Below are 22,086 nucleotides of genomic sequence, written 5' to 3' on the forward strand. Positions count from 1 at the left end.
AATTTAGTGAATTTATTTTCTATTAAAAAAGAGTAACTCTGAAATTAGATTGACACATCTGTTTTCTAACTATCTCTAGATTACTTCTTTTCTAAGTTTAAATTTAAATATACTTCCCTTTTTTCAGTTATATTGATTAGAAGAAGCTAATCGCTGTGCAAAAGCAAATGACTGAAGTCGATGGTATAATGCCAGAGGCAACTACGCAACCTGTTTCCTCATTACTTCCCATTTCGGATGGGCATCCAGCACCCGCTAGTGGTAATTACACTGAGGATAGTGCCTCGGGGGGAGCCGTCGTCTCCAGTGATCTACCACCATTGAAAGATCAACAGAATGGTTTAAATAAAGACATTAATAGCAGAGTATCAAATATTGATACTCATGACGAACGAATGGATGTTGATGGTGCTGAAACAGAAGAAGATGATTCTCAAATGACTGCATCATCAAATACAGAAAATGGTCATGGAGTAAATGTTGGTGGTGAAGACAGTAAAATGTCAACTTGCGAGGAGGATGGTAATTCCAATGAGAATAGAGAACAATCCAATGAGGAAACTGGCAATGACATTTTGCCTAATTCAACGGCGCCCATTGTAAATTTGAAAGAAAATTCGACAGGTATTAGCAATGACGAACTACAAAATTCGAATACATGCACCGACAAATCAGCAGGTGGTGAAAGTGATGGAGAAGGAGGTAGAGATGTCGAGGAATCTGAAAAGTCAAGAAGTACTCCAGTGGAAGCGGGTGACCCCAAAGATAGTAGTAATGCACCCAGTGAAAGTCTGGAAAGGCCAGCTACAGTTAGCAGCAACACTGACAGTGTAAGTGAAATTGAGGGTGCGGACGTTATAAGTCCAGATGAAAAAGTAATCAAATGCAAGCCTAATCAAATAGATGATACTGCTGATAAGAACAGAAGCGCTGACCCCCACGATCCCATGGATACTTCCAATGATCCGCTTTCGATTGTTAATGAGGTAAAATCAAAGAAGTCAAATGGCGTTCCGAAAAATGAAGCGAGAGGCGGCTTTGTAGACCTGGGTGATGATTCTGATGATGAAGTACAAGCAGTTTCTGATCAAGATACAGTTAAAAAAACAACGGTTGATTCTAAAAACAATAAGCCGGTGCGGAAAACTCAATCGAGGTGCAGCGACTCCGATGGAGCTGTGGTTATAGCGTCAGATTCAGACACAGAAGCAAATACCTCTTCGGCAAAACGAAAATCATCTAACGAGGCACAAATTATAGATGACGATGATGACGATTGTGTGGTAATTGAGGACGACGCACCATCACCAGCAAATGATCTAAGTAAGCGAAAAAATGTGACAATGGATTCGCCACAACATTCGGATGATTCGCAACCTCCAAATAAACGTCAGCGTAGCGTGGGCCCAGGTTCCAGTAGTAGTGCTCAAATATCTATTAAAGATGCACGATCCCTTATGCCGCCTGAAACTGTAGCTGCTACTGTCGCAGTTGTTGCCGCTGCTAAGAAAGTAGCTGAAGCCAATGTTTATCCTATAAATATTACGCCAGCAGCTAGTGTTGCAGCATCAGGAGGTCCGCCGAAGCTCGTTCCTGTAATGAGTCCAGCCGTTGGGTCAAGCACAGGCCCAGGCATTTCCAATTCCACACCATTCCCAGGACTAAGCACCTCAAATTCATCAAATTTGCTACCTGGTCTTACAGATGATATGTTTGTCCTAGAAGCGCCTTCGTTCATTGTCCCATATATCTACGAGAAGCCGCCGTCGGACAATCTAAAAGATATTGTTAAAGAGATTGAAGATAAATATAAGTTGACCAAAGAAGATCTCGCTGAGGTAGATAAGCCAGACGAATTTGATATGATGACGGAGCAAAATAAGGCAGATAAAGATGAAAAAGTCAATAAGAAAAAAAAGCGGAGGCGAGGCGGCGACGATGCTGATGAATCGTGGTCAGAAGAATCAGATGAAGATTATGACGAAGATGATGACTCTGAATCTGGTGGAGTACGTACTAAGGTTTTAATCAAAGAAGTTGATGATGATATGTCTGCACTTAAAGGAGCTATTAAACCGGCGGCGTCACTTGTTCAATCACCTAGCACGGTAGCACAAAGTGCCGTAGTTGCCGCTAAGCCCGGTCAAGAGAACTACTTCGAAAGTCCCTTAGGTAAATTCTTTATGGACATTGGTGTGGGTCTCGTGCAGGAATTCGTTCAATCTGATTTAATACGTTTGCAAAAGCGCAAAATGCGGAAATGTCTTGGCAGGAATTTGAACGAATTTGAACGTGCTATAACAGCGCTAACTGCCAATTTAGAAGCATCGCGTAAGAAGAACGCACCTTTCAAATTTACAATGAAACGATGTGAATTTTGTAATTTCAAATCGGAGTCTGCTCTCTCCATGGCCAATCATTACGAGACTCCACATATGAATGGACCATTATACAAATGTAACTTCTGCGCTTTTGAGATACGTAACGCCACCGAAATAGTTTATCATATGGAAGCGATACATAACATAAAAGCGCGTCTCATTAAACCCTTGCCGTATCATCAATGTCCAAATTGTGGATTTGAGGATAATGGCAAAGCGAAATTGGCACGCCATCAACCAGTTTGTGCGAAAAAATTCAGACCTGAAATAAATTTGGCTCCTCCGGCTGATTGGGAAGCTCCTGCCAAAATACCGCGTATCAAACCTCGTCACGGCCTTGTGGGCACTGCAACTGCATATCAGGTAAGCAAAATCTTTATTATGTAAAATTAACATATAAACAAGTTTAAAAAAAGAAAGAAAGAAGACACATCTGTTTTCATACATCCCTTTAATTTTCATGCGAAATGTAGTCCCCACCCGACCGCTCAAAGCAATTACACTATATGATACTAAAAAATATTTTTTTTTTGGTGCGTAATACAATTTTACATTGGCAGGCAGAAGGAATATCCGTTTAAACATATTTGGGCGATCTAACAAATCGCACCAGCCACTTGTTTTTGCTACCTCTTGCCAATGGGGGATTGCATTCTTCCATAGCATACGTTGTGGTTCGACCACAATGCTTCGTTAAAAACCAAAATTAACTTAAGGAAATGAGTTCGTTAACGCTATAAACGTTATGAGATGCTCGCCTTTAACGTTAACTTCACTCACACACGACCGAGCGCGTGCTATGGTTTTCCGTTTCCGTTAAAAGCGAAATGAAACTTATTTTGATAACTTGCTTTAACAATACCTTTAGCAAGTGTTTCAACGGAAACAATTGAAATTTTGACTAACGTGAAACTTAACGTTCCGATGCATCCTTGGTATAGCGTCATCGAATATTGGGCGAACAGACTACCTGCGCTTCGATGGGCTCTTCCTGTCCCAATATAGACCCGCCGTATAACCAAGCGCAAGACTGCAAAATGTTGAACATCACGTGCAGATCTTACGACCTTAAACAAAGTTATTCTTATAACTAAAAAGAGAGAACTTTAGCAGGCTCACGATGGGTATTCTGACTTGGTACTAGAGGTTTACGCCGATCACTTTTTCGGCGGCGGCGTACGCCGGTGTTCTTACTTGAAAAAGCTTGATTTTTCTATTTAAAAAAAATAATATTTAGGAAGGGTTTTGTTTGTATGTATTTAAGGAAATTAACGTTTTGGCCATTTCGGAAAGAAAGGGTGTTTGCCTCAAAATCTCCCAGATCGTACAAAAATTTTCAGGAGTAGCTCCTTGCGGAGGGATTGTCCCTCATTCACTTACTCCAGAGAGGCGTCGAACCTAACCACAGTCTTTGGAATTGGTACTGCTGCGTCTGCTGAAAAGAAATAGAGATACATAAAATGGTCACACTTTTGTCTGCATATCTCATGCAAAGCGTAATTTCATCTGGGGTTAACTCCTAATATTCGTCGCGAACACAATTTCTTTCAATCATTTATGGCTACTTGGCGGTCACGCACAAATGCGACTTACGGTTGCTATTAATAGTCTATTAATACTCATGACGCTCGTGGCACAGGGCGCCTCCAGTTTTTTCAGATGTTTTTAAGAGCTGCAATTCCCGATATGCGAACAGTAGCAATCCCGACCACCAGTCGCTACCACGCCTCCTGACCCTCACACAGAAGCTATAGTACTGCGACTTCGAACTCATATCTTCATCGACGCCACTTTCCCAGAAGCTCTAGGTGTAGCTCCGAAGACTTTTGTCGCGCTATGCTACCGAGCTACGCCAGAGACACACCTTGAAACGTTAGGGAGTGACTATTCGGCTGGATGTAATTGCGTAACTCATGGGTGAAAATCATATAATCCTCGGCGCATCTACATAATTAAAATTTTACAAGGACCCTGGATAAAATTTTTAAAATGTAGACCAAAGTTTGCAGACGTTTGTGATTGATTTCAATAGTCTTCGTTAAATCAAACCGATATTTTAGAACGACCGATTTTAAGTTGAAAGATGTCAACTGCTGTTTTCCGGCCTTATGATATAAGAGCTCATTATGGATGACAGCGTAGCTTCAGTTTTCAGACTAGTTCGACTGTCCACTATGTTAGGTTAGTAGCACACACGGCCATTCGTTGGACTGTCTTGGGAAAGCTTTTGCTTCACCACTTTGAGTGTTCTTGCGAAGGACAAAGCCTCACCTGGTAAATATATGTGCCTACGTATTCACATTTGTAAAAGGGGCCGTAACGTGTAGGTGATATTTAAACTTGGTTGATAGGCTATAATCAATGTGATTCACTCCAAGGGACTAGTTTTGGATAGGGCCGCCAACTTTAGGAAATGTCAAATCGGGATGCTTGGGTGTTGAAGGATGAAGTGTAAAAATCTAAATTAGCATTGAATACTTTCGCAAATAAACAACAGATGTTTGAATGTAAGCCCAAGTGATTTTTCAAACTCTTCTCATACGTACATATATCCTCAACTTAAGTATGACGTAAGAATCATTTCAAAGGAGTGTTTATGCCCCTAGAACCTACTAAAGGATTTTGCATCACTGATTTCGCTTATTCTTTCAGCCAATCGCAATATAAAATTTAAAAAAAAATCGGCACCTTTTTTGGGTAAGTTGCTTTTTTTAACAACTTTTTTGAAAAAAATATGCAAAGTGAGCATATAATCTATCTTCTATATATATATATATAAAAAGAAGTGTACATTTTGATTGTCACTCCATAACTCGAGAACGGATAGAAAGATTGCCATGAAATTTTTAGGATAACTTAATAGGAACCCGGAGAGTGTTTGTGAAAAGTTTTTTTTTCGGGAAGTGGACCAGGGACCGATTTATTCTAAACTGTCGTATATATGGCTCGATTTGCCTGAAATTTGGTATGTAGGTAGCGTTATATCTAGAATAAAATGTCGGATAATTTTTCTTCCGGGAAGTGGACCAGGATACATATTGGTGACTAGGGTCTCGAGAAATAGGACAAAAAGTGGACCCGGGCTCCCCTAGAATGTGTTTATACAATATGGATATCAAATGAAAGCTGCTGATGAGTGCTTTAGTACAGGGTAGTTTTCATACCTATTGGTGACTAGGGTCCCGAGATATAGGCCAAAACGTGGACCCGGGCACCCCTAGAATGTGTTTATACAATATGGATATCAAATGAAAGCTGTTGAGTGCTTTAGTACAGGGTATTTTTCATACCTATCGGTGACTAGGTCTCGAGATATAGGCCAGATCGTGGACCCGGGCGCCCCTAGAATGTGTTTTTACGATATGGATATCAAATGGAAGCTGTTGATGAGTGCTTTAGTACAGGGTAGTTTTCATACCTATTGGTGACTAGGGTCTCGAGATATAGGCCAAAACGTGGACCCGGGCACCCCTAGAATATGTTTATACAATATGGATATCAAATGAAAGCTTTTGCTGGGAGCTTTTAAGTAATTTTCATTGTGATATTCGATAAACTGGCAAAACTGATAAATATGCATGCGAAGCCGAAATAAAGACATGAATTAATAATACCTACATAGCTATTTACATATGTCCTATTCGATTTGCCTGAATTTGGTATATAAATTTGCCTATATTAGTATTTCCGATGCTTTTTTCCGGGAAGTAGACCAGAGACGGACTGGGACTGGGATTAGGACTGGGACTGAGACTGAGACTCGGAGTGGGACTGGGACTGAGACTCGGAATGGGACTGGAACAAAATACATACCACCCTCTGGGACTGGCAATAAGATATGAAGAAGATTGAGAAAAACTTGAGAGAAGAGCAAAGAGAGAAGGAGAAGGAAACTGAGAAAGAGATAGAATGAGACGAAGATGGAGATAGATGAAGCGAAAAATACGGAGGGAGGAGTGAATACAAAGATTAGGAAAAAGTGTAGAGGGGCGAGGGTGAGTTAGACGGAAAAAGCTTATTAAAATGTATGCAGATATACAAATTTAGGGCAGAACAACTTCTGCCGGGTCTGCTAGTTTTATTTTATAACTTTTCTGTTAGTGTTTTTTTTTAATAACTTGGTGAAGTGGGTGATGCAAAGTCCGTGTTAAGCTGACATCGAAAGCGCCTTTTTTTTTAATCACTTTGAAACAGTTAGAAAGAGTTAAATTTCGCAATTAGTTTCTTATAACTGGCAGTGATGCGCATCCGTTGATACCACTTTCGACCATATCCGACCAATTTTCGACATGAACAATAAATGGCCTAAACAGTCTTAAACGATTAGAAAATATAGTAATAACAACAAAAACACAACAGTAACGCGCCGGACGCCGTCGCCGCACCAATATTTTTGACATTCGGCGGCGGCGTGCGAAAAACCACAAAAATAGGCGGCGGCGGCTTATATCTCTACTTGGTACTACCTTCTGGCGTCACATGCTTTTAAATTATGACTCGTCACGGATACTAGATGTAGGTTGTGCCGTGCGCCCGTCAGGCTAATCCACCATATATTATAAGTGACACAACGATCACAATAAGAAGCAGAAAGTAGCTAGCTCCTAGAAAGCTTCTAATATTTGCTAAAAGGACGGAGTTATTTTATAACATAAGTCCTAGTTTTTGTTGTTGTTGTAGCGATAAAGACACTCCCGAAGGTTTTGGGGAGTGCTATCGATGTTGATGGTCCTTTACCGGATATAGATGCGGCACGTCCGGTATCAAGCACCGGTAAGGTACAAGCCCGACGATCTCGTGAACGATTTAATATGATCATATTGAATTTTCTAGGCCATTCTTCCCCCACCCCCTATTTCCATGAGGAGCTTGGGTTCGCCAGAGCCTCGGTTGGTGAGGTTAATAATTGGGTTGGAGGAGTTATAAATTGCGCTGGCAATCCCTTAAAATGGTTGTGCTGCACAATCCCTTCAATCATTTGGATTTTTTAGTTGCGTTTTACGACAACCATACCTGCCGTGGGTATATTCTAAGCCCCCTAACCCCTGGTTTTTGATAGGGATTTTAAGTTTGGTTGTTGTTGTAGCAGTGCTTCGCCCTATCTAAAAAGTTCGACTTCTCACAAATTGCCATCAATATCACCTAACGGGAGTTCACGGAAAACTGCAGTTTTAGCAGGGGTTGACCAGAGAGAGAGTGGTATTAGAGGCGTTGGTTCATCAGTGCAATTGAAAAGATGGGCGGTGTCATGTGGGGAAACGTTGCAAGCAGGACATACATTGTGAATCTGGGGACATAAGACAGCCAGGGGCGGTCCTGAGAGCGTTGTTTTGATAGGTCTGTATTTTCTTCCAGTGAGTAACCTTTAGGCTCAGCGACCATATCGGGGACACGTAGCATGCAAACGACCGGCCAATTGCTTTGTAATTGGTAATGAGCGTCTCTTTATCTTTACCCGAAGTGCTCCGGCAAGAGATCTGAAGATTTTATTACGGCACTGGATTTTAGGTGCAATTGCGGTTGCGTGCTACCTAAATGTAGATCCTGATCGAACGTCACACCCAAAATTTTTGGGTGTAAGACAGTCTGTAGTGTAATGCCATCAACGCGGATGTCAAATATGGTCGACATTTTCCATGTCCATGTTGTAAATAAGGTCGCCGGAAAGATCAGGGAGATACATAGTTGTTTAATAAACGGATTTATTTAGCTTGGCCCTGTGTAGCGTTGTTTACGAATTTTGTAATTGAAATTTAAGTAACTTCCCGATAAGCTACAAGCTTGAAACTTGGAATATAGTTCAGAACTGGATGACAATGCAATAAAAAGAAAAAGAAACTCCGCTAGGTGGCGCATTGATCGATATATTTAAAAAAATCGTATTTTTGGTCCGTTGTGGCTCATATTTGGAACACATATTACATACAGAAATAGAAATCGCTTTATGAAAAAAATCTACTGCACGTGTCACTGAGTCGAGTAAAGTCCTTGGAAGGATTATGTATTGAGGAGTTAGGTTGTAACAATTTGTCTGAAAAGAGTCCTTGTAATAATGACTAAATGATCTAAATAGAATGAGAAATTATGGGCAGCTAAATAAAAACTAAAAAATAATAATTAAAAAAATTTTTTTTTTTAATTTTGAGTTAATCGATTTTATTGAAAACAGTACTTACACTAAGTAATATTAAAAGCTAGAAATTAATTAGGTAGGTCCTAGTAGTCATCTTTTACATATATGAAAATATAATTTGTAAAGATATGAGAGGTTGACTATTAACGCTTTTATTTATTTGTCTGATCAACGCCCTAGATTGATGAGGAGTGCCTAGGACCTACTTAATTATATTCTAGCTTTTAGTATTATTATTAATTAATGTAAGTATTGTTTTCAATAAAATCGTTTAACTCAAAATTAAAAAAATTTAATTATTTTATTTAGTTTCTATTTAGATAATTTAGTCATTATTACAAGGACTCTTACCAGACAAATTGTTACAATCTAACTCCTCAATACATAATCCTTCCAAGGACTTTTTTCGACTCAGCGCCACGTGCGGTAAATTTTTTTCATAAAGCGATTTTGGCTACTGGCGATATGAGTGATATCGGATGATAAGGTTATCCTACGTTAGCGGTAACACCCTTGCCATTTTCCATTTTTCGGGGATGGCGAAGGTGGACAGATACAAGTTGAAGACATGTGCTAGAAATTTGAATCCCTCTTTGCCAATTTTTTTAAGCATCGGCATGGCTGTACTGTATGTGCCTACTGCTTTGGATTGTTTAGTATGGTCGATGGCACCTTCAACTTCTTTGCCGGTGATATTAATAGGGGACCTGCCACACACTGCTTTATCAGTTATGTGACATAATGGAAACGCCTTTGCCTCTAAATGATTTTGTAATCGCACATTAAACCTTCTAGGCCATCCCGCCCCAAACGCTACTTTCATGAGGCACTTTGGTGGGTCGTCTAGCTTTGTGATCTGTGGAATGCTACAGCTTTTTAAATGCTCCTCCAATTTCACCCGCTTGTGTTAATCCACAAGCTGTCTGATGCGTTGGTTTATGTCCCTTATTTGGAGGTCGCCGGGGTCGTGCTGTCTTATAAGCGGCTTCGCTGGAAAGTCCAGATTTCCAGGCTTCTTCCAGCAGGAATAAAACGAGCCGAATCGGACTCAATGACCTTGCGGAAAGCACGCTCCCTTTGACGGGCATCAGTCGGGATAGGGAGGGCAGCAAAACGATTGTCAGTATAAGTTTTGTAATCTTCCCACTTTCCTTTTTTAAAATTGATGAAAATGCCTTTTTTACTAGTGATGAAATCGGTATATCGCTGAAGCGAAAGGAGTATGAGAAGGTGGTCGGATGCCAACGTTACCATCGGCTGCCAGTTAACGCAGTTTACGAGTCATGCCCTCACGATTGAGATATCTGGAGAACTGTCACAGCTTCCTAACATACGAGTGGGGCGTCTCCGTTTATCGTGCAGAACGTCGTTTCTTCTATTTGATCCGCCAACATCTCACCCCTGCTGTCCGCCTGCAAGTTTGAATGCCATAGATGTTGTTGTTGTTGTTGTAGCAATGCTTCGCCCCACCTAATAGCTGCGACCGATCATAAATTGTCATCAATATCCTCTAACGGGAGTCCAAGGAAACTTGCTGTTTCAACAGGGTTGGACCATAATGAAAGGGGTGTTAGAGGCGTTGGTTCCACATTACAATTAAAGAGATGGTTGATGTCATGTGGGGACACATTGCAAGCGGGCATACATTTTGTATGTCGGGCTTGATTCTGGATATGTAAGAGTTTAACCTGTTACAGTATCCAGAACGAAGTTGAGCCAGAGTGACTAGCGTTTCCCTGGGGAGTATGCGTTCCTCTTCCGCAAGTTTTGGGTACTGTTTTTTGAGTACTGGATTCACCGGGCAATTCCTAGCATAAAGGTCCGACGCCTGTTTGTGGAGTTCACCAAGGACCTGCTTGTGTTTTTTTTTTGCTTCATACGGCTGGGATCTCAGGTGCCGTATTTCCTCAAAATGCTTACGGGAGATGACTCCTTAAGTCCCTATGCGGCGTTGGCTCATCAATCAGATGTCTGTTGGGATGCCCAGGTTTCTGGGTATTCAACAGGAACTGTTTGGTTAGCATCTCATTTCTCTCCCTGATGGGGATTATTCTCGCCTCATTATGTAGATGGTGTTCTGGGGACTTAAGAATACAGCCCGTGGCGGTTCTGAGAGCGGTATTTTGGCAGGCCTGTAGCTTATTCCAGTGGGTAATTTTTAGGCTTGGCAACCATATAGGGGCGCGTAGCATGCAATCGGCTGGCCAATTGCTTTGTATGTAGTAATGAGCGTTTCTTTGCCTTTTCCCAGTGCAAGGGATTTGAGGATTTTATTACGGCTCTGGATTTTCGGTACAATTGCGGCTGCATGCTCACCAAAATGTAGATCCTGATCAAACGTCACACCCAAGATTTTGGGGTGTAGGACAGTCGGTAGCGTAGTGCCATCGACGTGGATGTTCAAAATGGTCGACATTTGGGACGTCCATGTTGTAAATAAGGTCGCGGAGGATTTAGTCGGTGATAATGCCAGGTTTCGCGAGAAAAAACTGGAGAGATCAGTTCAGATCAGTTCATCAGATCATGCCATAAATCGTGATGGGCATTGAAATCGCCTAAGATAATGCGTTTTTCGTCAGTGAGTAGTGCGCTGATGTCAGGGAAGTATCCACTGGGACAACAAGTGACAGGGGGATGTAGATTAGGGCGGGTCGATTTAAAAATCGCTCATTGCTCTGTGAAAATAGTATTCTAGGGATCAAAATAAGAAACTTTGCCGAAGGGACCATACCTCTTAAACGAATTCTGAAATAATAAAAAAAAATTTGTATTAAAAAAATTTTTTTAGTTAAACGGTTTTATTGAAAACAATACTTAAATGAAATAATAATAATACGAAAAGCTAGAAAATAATTAGGTAGGTCCTAGATACTAGTCATCACACTCCTTATCAATCTAGGGCGTTGATCAGACAATTAAATAAAAGCGTTGGGCGCGTGAAATTTCTAAAAATGTGAGGCGTACCATAACCCGATTAAGGTTCAGTTGGTTTTACTTATGACTATCAATAGAAATATTACGCGTCCAACGCTTTTATTTAATTGTCTGATCAACGCCCTAGATTGATAAGGAGTGTGATAACTAGTACCTATGACCTACCTAATTATTTTCTAGCTTTTCGTATTATTATTATTTCATGTAAGTATTGTTTTTTCAATAAAACCGTTTAACTTAAAATTTTTTTTTTAATTATTTTATTTTCAAGTTTTTAGTCTTTATTTAATTGACTATTATTTCTCATTCTATTTAGTTCATTTAGTGACTCATTATTACAAGGACTCTTTCCTCAATACATAATCCTTCCAAAGACTTTATTCGACTCTGCGCCACGTATGCTTGTCCCTCCTCCAACTCCAAAATATTTTGATGTCACTTCTACTGGACTGTATGCAATATTTGTTCCAAATATGAGCCAAATCGGGCATCATAGGTCGCTTTCTATTCATGTATGTATTATGTGTTCCAAGCATGAGCCAAGTCGGACCACAAATACGATTTTTGTGAATATGTCGATCCTTGCGCCACCTAGCGGCGATTTTTTTTGATAGGTCGCTTTCTATTCTTGTATGTATTATGTGTTCCAAGCATGAGCCAAGTCGGACCACAAATACGATTTCTGTGAATATCTCGATCCTTGCGCCACCTAGCGGCGATTTTTTTTTTCATAAGTCGCTTTTTATTCTTGCATGTATTATGTATTCCAAATATGAGCCAAATCGGACCACAAATACGATTTTTGTGAATATCTCTATCCATGCGCCACCTAGCGGCGATTTTTTTTCACAGGTCGATTTCTATTCTTGCATGTATTATGTGTTCAAAATATGAGCCAAATCGGACCACAAATACGAATTTTGCGAATATCTCGATCCTTGCGCCACCTAGCGGCGATTTTTTTCTTATTGCATTGTCATCGGGTTCTGAACTATATTCCAAGTTTCAAGCTTGTAGCTTATCGGGAAGTTACTTAAATTTCAATTACAAGATTCGTTCACAACGGCCTTGCGGCCGTGCATGCATGCCCAAGCTAAATAAAACCGTTTAAAAACATAGGCATTTCAAAGTGGGACTTTTCAAAATTTGACCCTACAACCCAAAGGGGGGCATCAGAATTCGTTTTAGAGGTATGGTTCCTTCGGCAAAGTTTCTTATTTTGATCCCTAGAATATGATTTTCACAGAGCAATGGGCGATTTTTTTGCCTCCCCACAAATCGACCCGGCATAATGTAGATGTTGATGATGTCTAAATTTGCATCGCCTAATTGGACAGATATGCCTTGACGTTCCAGGACACTGTCCCTAACGCCGATGTCGGGATCAAATAGATTATATTGCACTAAGTGGTGACTAGCAAATGCTAATCCGCCTCCATTTCCGCTTTTGCGATCTTTTCTATGGACTTCGTACCCAGAGCAGGTCTGCAAAGCAGTTAATGCCGTGAGTTTAGTCTCTTCGACTATCTCCATGATCTTCCCAGTTAATCCATTGCTGTTTAAGTGCATTATTCTTGTCGTTGGCTCAGGCTTGCGAATTTAACGCACCCAGTTGTAAACAATTGATGTTGGCTTATTAGATGGTAGGTTGGGTGGTTTATTTCTAAATCAGGTTACAGGTTAATAAAATCTCATTACAAATGACAAAATGACAAATTTCCTACTTACCGCTGTGTGCCTTATCCGACTGCTTGCCAACGAATAGCGGTTTTTCATATTAAAAAATGGGACTTGGCAGACAGCGGCGAGTTTACATTTCAAGGTTACCAGATCATAAAACTTACTACTAAAATTATTGAACACAGGGCGTTCTGCAACATCCCCGCCCCCGTGAATCACTCAATTCACCAGACACAACGTCCAGAACGACCAACTTGGCTACAGCTCTTCTCTTCACCCCAGAGTTCGTTCGTACGTCAACTTGGCGGACAAATCCGTCTTTCGAAGGATACAATCGCTCCACCACACCACGACACCACTCTATTCTTGGCACATTTGGATCGCAGATGAACACTAGCGCTCCTTCTTTCAACGGTTTCGTAGACTGACACCACTTCGTTCGACGTGTTAGCGTGGGGAGATATTCCAGCATCCACCTTTTCCAGAAGTGATCTCTGAGTTGACGAGCCACGCGCTACTGTTGTCGTAGAGCCACGGGACTTGCCAATACGTTGTCCACGCTGGGTGTATGCGCAGTATTATTCGGCCCCAATAAAAAGTCATTCGGCGTCAATGGATGCTCTTGGTCTGGAGAGATGGGCAAGTGCGTTAGTGGCCGGGAGTTGACGATGTTTTCCGCCTCAACAAGAAAGCTATATAGTATATGTTCCTGAGGTGCCTCTTTAAGCATTTGATGCAGGACTCGCTTGACACACTGCACCATTCTCTCCCAAACGCCACCTTCAGCTGGGTTATACGGTGAGCTGAACACCCAATATACGCCTCGTCGAGAAAGCTCGCCCTGGACACGCTCGCAATCGAATACCTCGGTGAATCTCTTGGCGTCGTTGTTGACACCAATAAAGTGTTTCCCATTGTCTGACCTCAACCTTGTAGGGACGCCCCTACGATTAATAAAATTTCTGATTGCGATGATGCAGGTGTCAGTGCTCAGGTCGTGAGCTACCTCCAGATGCGCAGCCCGCGTGGTTAAGCATGTGAAGAGTGCTACCCACCGCTTTTCTGTACTCCGCCTCACTGTTACGTTAAGTGGCCCGAAGTAATCCATACCAGTGTAAGTAAACGGCCTTGCGCAGGGCGTAAGTCGATCCACTGGCAACGGCCCCATTAATGGCGGGACTGGTGCTGCTTTGCTTAGGCGGCAAACCTTGCAGTTAGCGATGATATTTCGTAAAAGCGTTCTTAGACGCGGCACCCAGTACTCTCGGCGAATAGCGCATATGATGGCTTCGGTATTTTGATAGCCCATGAGTATGTGATTCCGTTATTAGTTTCGTGTGCACATGTTTTGGCGGCAATATTATAGGGCGTCTAGTACATATAGGGAGCCAGCTGGCTGCATCTATACGTCCACGAACACGTAGCACACCATTCTCATCCAGATACGGCGACAACTGCACCAAAGGGCTCTGATTTGTTATTTCATTTCCATCTAGGATATGTTGGATATCTTCAAGGAAGCATTCGTTCTGAACAGTCCGGCATAGGAGAAGCTTCGCTACTTCGAGATTGTCAGCTGTAAGACCATACGGATTCTTATTTTGGGTTCGGCGGCATATCTCGACGAACAGCACAACCCAGGCAGTAGTTCGTAATAGCTTATTGTATGAAGAGAACCGATCGAAGTCAATGAAATTTTTACATACGATGATAAATGTATGCTGTGGGCACAATTCTTCTTCATGAACAATATCGGTAGAGATTCCATCTTCAGTAGGCCAGGCAGATTCCTCTTCGCGCAGAAATGATGGACCTTATACCCAACGAGTCGTAGAACCGAGCACGATATTATGATTGGCTCGAGTGGCTTCATCGGCCACGTTTTGTGCTGTGGGTATCCAGCGCCAATCGGACTCGTGAGTAGCGGCTAGGATTTCGGCGATTCTATGCTGCACGAAGGGCTTATATTTACGATGTTTGCTTCGAATCCATTTGATCACTGTCCCCGAATCACTCCAAAGAAAACATTTGTCGATTTTGAAAGAATGTGCTTCTCGACAGCTTGTTGAAGACGAGCTCCTAAAACTGCGGCCTGCAGCTCTATTCGCGGTATGGTTAAAGTTTTTAGTGGAGAGCACTTTGATTTCGCGCAGATGAATGTGACCTCTATCTCACCTCGGGCATTCGTTGCTTTCCAGTATGTGACAGCAGCAAAGGCATTTTCGCTAGCGTCGACGAAAACGTGTAACTGTAGAGATTTCGGCGCACCATTTCGGAAATAGAAGCTAGGGCAGGCATACTCCATTACCGCTGGCGGTTGCTTTCGCCATCTTTCCCATAATTCGGCTATGTTTGCTGGGAGTGGATCATCCCGTGCCTCCACACTTCTCGCATCAATAACTTTGCTCTTATCACGAAGTTACCTAGAAGTCCCAGTGGGTCGAATATGGACATAACCACACTTCTCGCATCAATAACTTTGCTCCTATCACGAAGTTACCTAGAAGTCCCAATGGGTCGAATATGGACATAACCACACTGAGAAGTTCCCTCTTTATAGGGCACCTACCTCCGTTCACTACCGCCCCGCTTACTTTATTAAACTTCAGTCCAAACTTAAAACAGTCCGTCGTAGAGTGCCAATGCAACCCAAGGACTCTCTCAGTCTCCAGTCCTTTGCATCGAACACGAATCGAAGTTTTCCAGGCTTGTTCGGATTTACTACGGCAAAATGGGGCAGGTACCAGGTACGCGGCGATGACAAGATAGATTCCGACGTGGTAAGTTTACGTGCGTAACCCTTCCCTATATAACTATCAATAATTTGCTTATAAGCTTTAGCAAACTCGGCATCGCAGTTCATCTTCCTTTCAACGCTCTTTAGCCTCTTGAGCACCATATTGTAACTGCTTGGCAACTGAATATTATCATCCTTCCATATAAGAACCGTCTGAAATATTCGTCCAACACGATAAGTTGTTGACTCCAAAATAGATCGTGCGCGGATGTCGGCGTCGCTTTCGATTGGTGGCGATGGTCTAACGCCAAAACTTTCGGTCTCGAAAAAATCGGCAACAATGTTATGAAACACTTCATCTGGATTGCATTTCAAGAAAAGACATCCAGCTATAGAAGGAGGGGATTTGCTAACAGGACCAAACACTACCCAACCCAGTTCTTTTTTGGCTGCAAACGGACCGTGTTTCCTCATCGTGATGATTTTTGAACCTATGCCCAAGTGGCAGTTATCAATCCCGATGAGAAGTCGAGGTGTGGCTCCTGAGTGCGGCTGCACTGGCAGTTGACTTGCTTCCTTGTCGTCCATTTCCAGGTCACTCCAACTAAGGCTTTATGTTGGCAGCTTCAGATTACGTACGGCATGGACCTGTCGCATGGACCTATGTGCCTTGTGTTTTTTGTTCATACCAGCAGCGCTTATTTGTAATTCGACTAAGGTGGCGGGCTCTTGAACCGAATGTCCCCCAAACCATTGAACGTTCAGACTGTACGGCCGTCCTACTAGGTTTAACTCCTTCACGAGGCTGTCTTCCATCATCGCTATAGATGAACCTTCATCTAGTAAGGCATATGTATCCACGCAACGTTGCTTTCCGTACAGTGTGATAGGGAGAATGCGGTAGAGTAACTTAACCTTCGGCGAGTTGGTAGAACAGTTTAAAACGGTCGCTCCCTTATCGCTAAGCGGCTGCTGCCGAGCATTGTTTAGTGGCGAAGTAGATCTGGACGTAACAAGGGAGGCGCTTCGTGACGACGATGTTGATGGAGCTGGCGGACGCTCTGACCGAGACTCATGAAGTAATTTATGATGTGCTCTACTGCATCCATCGATGCCGCAAACCTTTCGCCTTCTGCAATTGCTGGTGATGTGACCCCCATTTAGGCAGGCAAAACATAATCGTCGAGATTTAACTAGGGTCCATCGATCGGCTACCGTGGCTCCAGTGAGGCGTTTGCACTCTGATGGCTTGTGTTGACCTTGGCAAATAGGACAACTCCACCGCAGAGTAGTATCATCTACATGGAGGACTGTACGGCGTTTAGGTTCACGAGCAGCGAGTTGACAGTCATCATTGATGGGGCATATGACATTGGCGAGTGAGGTTAGCCAGTCGCTAAAATGTATTATTGTGGCTCGAGCAGGTATGGTGGCTGCATGCCGACCCCACTCAATGCGTTTGCTCATGGGTAACTTGGCGATAAGTTCGTCGAGTAGCATAGGGTTGGCGATATGATGCTCGGCACCGGCAGATTCCAAAAGTGCGCAGATGTTTTTTTACCTTCATTGCAAATGATATAACTTTCCCTAACATACTCTCAGAGATTGGTGCTATCTCTTTAACCTGCGCTAACTGACTACGAATCAGCTGCTTTGGTCGTCCAAATCTAAACTTCAACTGTTCTAGAATGCAATTTACATTGTTAGGGTGGATGAGTAGTGACTTGACCGTTTTGCGTGCATCACCCTTAAGGCACTTTTGGAGACGCTGGTTATTTTCGAAGTTGCTATATCTGTATGCCGCCGTCGACTCTACGAAAGATGCATAAAACATAGGCCAGTCCTCAGCCCTACCGCTAAATTCAGGCAAATCTAACAATTTTTTGGAAGGGTTCAAATTATAGGGTACGTACTGTACGTTATTGCAAGTCTCACTGACTTGAGGCGTCGACGTCGGAGCGGCTGACGACTGAGCTGAAAATAAATTATTTGAATGTAGCGCGCAGGTATAGCGCAAATCATAGGGTGTTGCATTGGGTTGGCAAAAATTGTATAAATTTCTACAATTGAGCGGAGGTACACAAGGGGCTTCGATAAATGGCGTAGAGGCATTCGACTGTGTGTTAGTTGGCATTGGCGACGGCTCAATCCGCGTCTGGGTTGACTGTGACAGCACTGGAGGTGCTTGCGTTGACTGCGGCAGCATTAGCTACGACTGCGCGGCGACGCTGTTGGCGTAGGTAACAGCAGAACTACCGTTATGCAATCCCGTTGACCGAAGGGCATAATTCTGGGACTCCCGTTCTTGTAACTGTACCTGAGTTGCTTTCAGATGGAGCTCCAACATGGCTATACGTTTTTCCATCTCGTCGTAGTTATGACCACCGTGGTTACTTTGGGCATGGCTTGGCGTCGGCGAAATACCCCTGGTTATAACCGTTTGGCTGGCAATTGGGGCTCCATCATGGATGTGTACTGGTTCGGTTACCGCGGACTTACTAGGGGCACTGTATACCTGTGCTTCTGAACGTGTCCTTAAGACAGATTCAGATACGCTGGATGGCGTTTCCGTTATTGGGGATAATGTGGCGTTCTTATCCATGTTGTTACTACTATTCATAAGGCGATCACTTCTACGTGGCGGTGTGTGCAACATATGTAGCAGGTGTATTGAAGCAGTTAATACAGAAGCTATTAAATTACATATATGTATAGAGGCAGACCCGTGGCTTAACTGCGCAGATTCGTGTTTATAAATTTATTAATTACCCGAATCTTTGTTTGATATATGTGGCGCAAATAGCAACGTATTTACTGCCTTGTGGCGGCGATGTTGTGAAATATAGGCAGAAATATGCATACATACCTTGCGTTGCGAAGTGGTGCTACGACTTTGCTAGCGCTGCGACGTTGGCTTAGACGGCGACGTTTACAATTACAACATTGATATCGAACTGTTGCACATTTAACGGAGTATATTTTTTTGGCAATAAAATGCTCGCTGCTGTTATTGGCAAAATATTACGGGCATGGCGTTGCTGATGTGACGGGTGCAGTAAGCGCAGCCAATTTGGTCAACAGCGAAATAAAGATTTTGTCGTTGGGTCAGGCTTGCGAATTTAACGCACCCAGTTGTGAACAATTGATGTTGGTTTATTAGATGGTAGGTTGGGTGGTTTATTTCTAAATCAGGTTACAGGTTAATAAAATCACATTACAAATGACAAAATGACAAATTTTGTACTTACCGCTGTGTGCCTTATCCGACTGCTTGCCAACGAATGGCGGTTTTTCATATTACAAAATAGGTCTTGGCAGACAGCGGCGAGTTTACATTTCAAGGTTACCAGATCATAAAATTTACTACTAAAATTGAACTGAAGTGCAACGGGAAAGACGTCGTTATTCTGGGGGTGACAGGTGACTGCGCCTGGGTTGAGTGAATCTAGGTCACAAGGGCTGTTGGGTCCCTGGGACCGGACGTCCTTGGGTAAACATCGGAGTTCCCGGTGTAGTTGGTTTGTGCTGCGGCGCAGACCACGGTAGGCCCTTGAGCGTGAATAGCAAGGTGCCACAAAAGATTTGGAAAAATTACGTGGTCGACGGATGTTGGAATCTAGCCCAGAACACTACGTGCCATACAACCATCCTTTGCACGTCCCACACTGGCAAGAGTAAGACCGTCCTAAAAATATTCCTTTCTGGCACACGCAGCAATAAAATTTCTCTGGACGGGATCAAGTTTTGGCCCCGGATTTGGTTCAATACCTTCCCGGAGCGAGGAATATGGAGCAGTTCCGCTGCAAGGATGATAATTTGTAGGAGGGGCGCCACAAATTAAATGGGGTTGTACTGAAATGACTGCCCTTGGACGGGAAAAATCCCGAGTCCCTCTGGTACATAGAACTGACTGCCTTGGGAAGCCTTTGGTCCGACCGGCCAGTTCAGCCTAACTTAAGGTTTGAGAGCCCCGCAATCAGTGCTCAATCAGCACCTATTGGGACTTACCTAGAGGGATGAGTGCATATCAAGCTCTACTACTACGAGCAGACTAACGAATGAAAAATGTTAAAATATGTCTTTATTTACTAAGATTCCTTTTTTCTTTCAGGCTATGGCTGCACAAGCAGCAGCCCAAAAAGCAGCACTTGCTTCTATACAACAACAACAGCATGCAGTTGCGCAAGCACGCAACATGCAAGCCGCTGCGCTGGCTGCCCAAAATGCAGCCAACAAACTTCGTGGCCGTTCCCCAGGTATTACGGGACAAAAAGGTGGGCCCATACCAACTGGACAAATTTTACGTGGACCTACAGCAATTAGATCCCAAATGGCTACAAACATTGTGCAGCCCAACAATTATCAGGTAATAAAAGTGGGAAATTCCTTGTATGTGTCTCTATATGTGAACTACCTAATTCATAAAACATAATTTTGTATATATACATATATAACATGTTTCGTGTATTATAGGCAGCCAATGCTTTTGCAAAAAAATCGCTTTCCGGACAACCAAGTATTTCGATAACACCACTACCTCGCCAAAATACTGCGCAATCACCATCAACAAGCAAAATGCCACCTGCTGGAATGAAGCCAGGCCAAAGTCCTATGGGAGGTAATAACAAAGCACAGTTTGTCATCTGCGAAATATGCGACGGATATATTAAGGATCTAGAACAATTACGTAATCACATGCAATGGATGCATAAAGTGAAAGTAAGAATAGTATACAAATACGTAAAAAAAACTAAAGTTTGATGTATAACTGTTTCTAGATACACCCGAAAATGATTTATAATCGGCCGCCGTTAAATTGCCAAAAATGTCAGTTCCGGTTTTTTACTGATCAAGGCCTGGAACGACATTTGTTAGGCTCTCATGGTTTGGTTACAAGCTCGATGCAAGAAGCCGCAAATAAGGGAAAGGACGCTGGTCGATGTCCAGTTTGTGGCAGGGTAATATTTGCAAATATTATTAACATTATGAAAATGATCAGAAAATTTGTATACTCTTAATAATAGATGTATCAATGGAAGTTGTTGAATCACGTCTCTCGCGATCATCACATGACATTGAAACCAGCACATTTGTCATATAAGTGCACAGTTTGTACCGCCACTTTTGGAATGTACAAACAATTTGAAACACATGTATACACGGCACATAGTACAGTCGCAAAAAAGGCTATGGATGGAAAAAAGAATGCAGCTGCTGGGGTATCAGGAAGTCCTGGTATCGCAAGTGGTAGCGCAATGAGCATTGGCCAGCGTAATTTAATGGCTACGAATGACTCATTGCTAAAGCCCTTGAAAATAAATGATGAAATCACAATTATACCGCAACCGGCGTCAAAGCCTCGTATTACAAACATGGAGAGTCACATCATAGGTAAATAAAAACCAATAGTAACAATCATTCATCAAATTACATGCGGAACTGTATTTTACTCTTTTTTTTCAATCTCAATCTCGTAAAACGAGTGAACTTGTCGCTAATATAAACAGTTATCAGGCGCGTTCAGCAAAAAGTTGATAAATAGTTAGCGAAGTTCCTGATTTTTTCAACTCGACAAAATTTTCATTGGCAAACACTTAGAGTGTATTTCTGCCATGAAAATCCTCTCAGTGAAAATTCATCTGCGTTCGGTCTCGACAATCTGTAGGAAAAAATTAAAAAGAGCAAAATTGGAATAGAACCTTGACCTAAATCTCTTCAGAGATAATCGCAATAGGTATATATTTTAGTTTTTTAAATTCAATCAACGTTCTGGCATTTCTTGTAATTTTTTCGATCAGTTCAAATTAAGATTTATATGAATTATTTCAGGCTTGGCTGATCCATTTATTTTGGTGCAAATGAAAGAATTCAATTCACCATTCTGCCCAACGTTTCGCTGACAAATTTCAGCATTTCATTGACATATTTAAGTGTTGGTTATGGACACAATTTTTCCTCTCAATATTAAAGTGAAGTGTGAAAAATATTTCAAGAAGTAATTTTCCTTAAAATTTACTATCAATTACTTAATTTGGCAATAGGGCGGCCGCCGTGGGTTCATGCCCAGGGCAAAGCAACATCTAAATTTTAGAAACAAGTTTTTTCAATTAGAAGAAAATTTGTCTAAGCGGGATCGCCACTCGGCAGTGTTTGGCAAGCACTCCAAGTGTATTTCTGCCATGAAAAGCTCTCAGTGAAAACTCATCTCTCTTGCAGATGCC

At 42.3% G+C, this 22,086-nt stretch overlaps 1 protein-coding gene across 1 annotated transcript in view; it reads left to right on the top strand.

The window, feature by feature from the left end:
• The first annotated feature begins 167 nt into the window (after positions 1 to 167).
• Positions 168 to 22,086, top strand: part of MEP-1 — a 46,138-nt gene continuing 24,219 nt past the window's right edge. Inside the window, exons 1-5 of the mRNA XM_067786952.1 lie at positions 168 to 2,744; positions 19,977 to 20,231; positions 20,339 to 20,584; positions 20,644 to 20,823; positions 20,890 to 21,256. Coding sequence (XP_067643053.1) covers positions 168 to 2,744; positions 19,977 to 20,231; positions 20,339 to 20,584; positions 20,644 to 20,823; positions 20,890 to 21,256 — 3,625 coding nt within the window. The remainder of the gene's footprint in view (positions 2,745 to 19,976; positions 20,232 to 20,338; positions 20,585 to 20,643; positions 20,824 to 20,889; positions 21,257 to 22,086) is intronic.

Source organism: Eurosta solidaginis, chromosome 5 (genome assembly GCF_040869045.1).
Source record: "Eurosta solidaginis isolate ZX-2024a chromosome 5, ASM4086904v1, whole genome shotgun sequence".
Classification (NCBI taxonomy): Eukaryota; Metazoa; Arthropoda; class Insecta; order Diptera; family Tephritidae; genus Eurosta; species Eurosta solidaginis.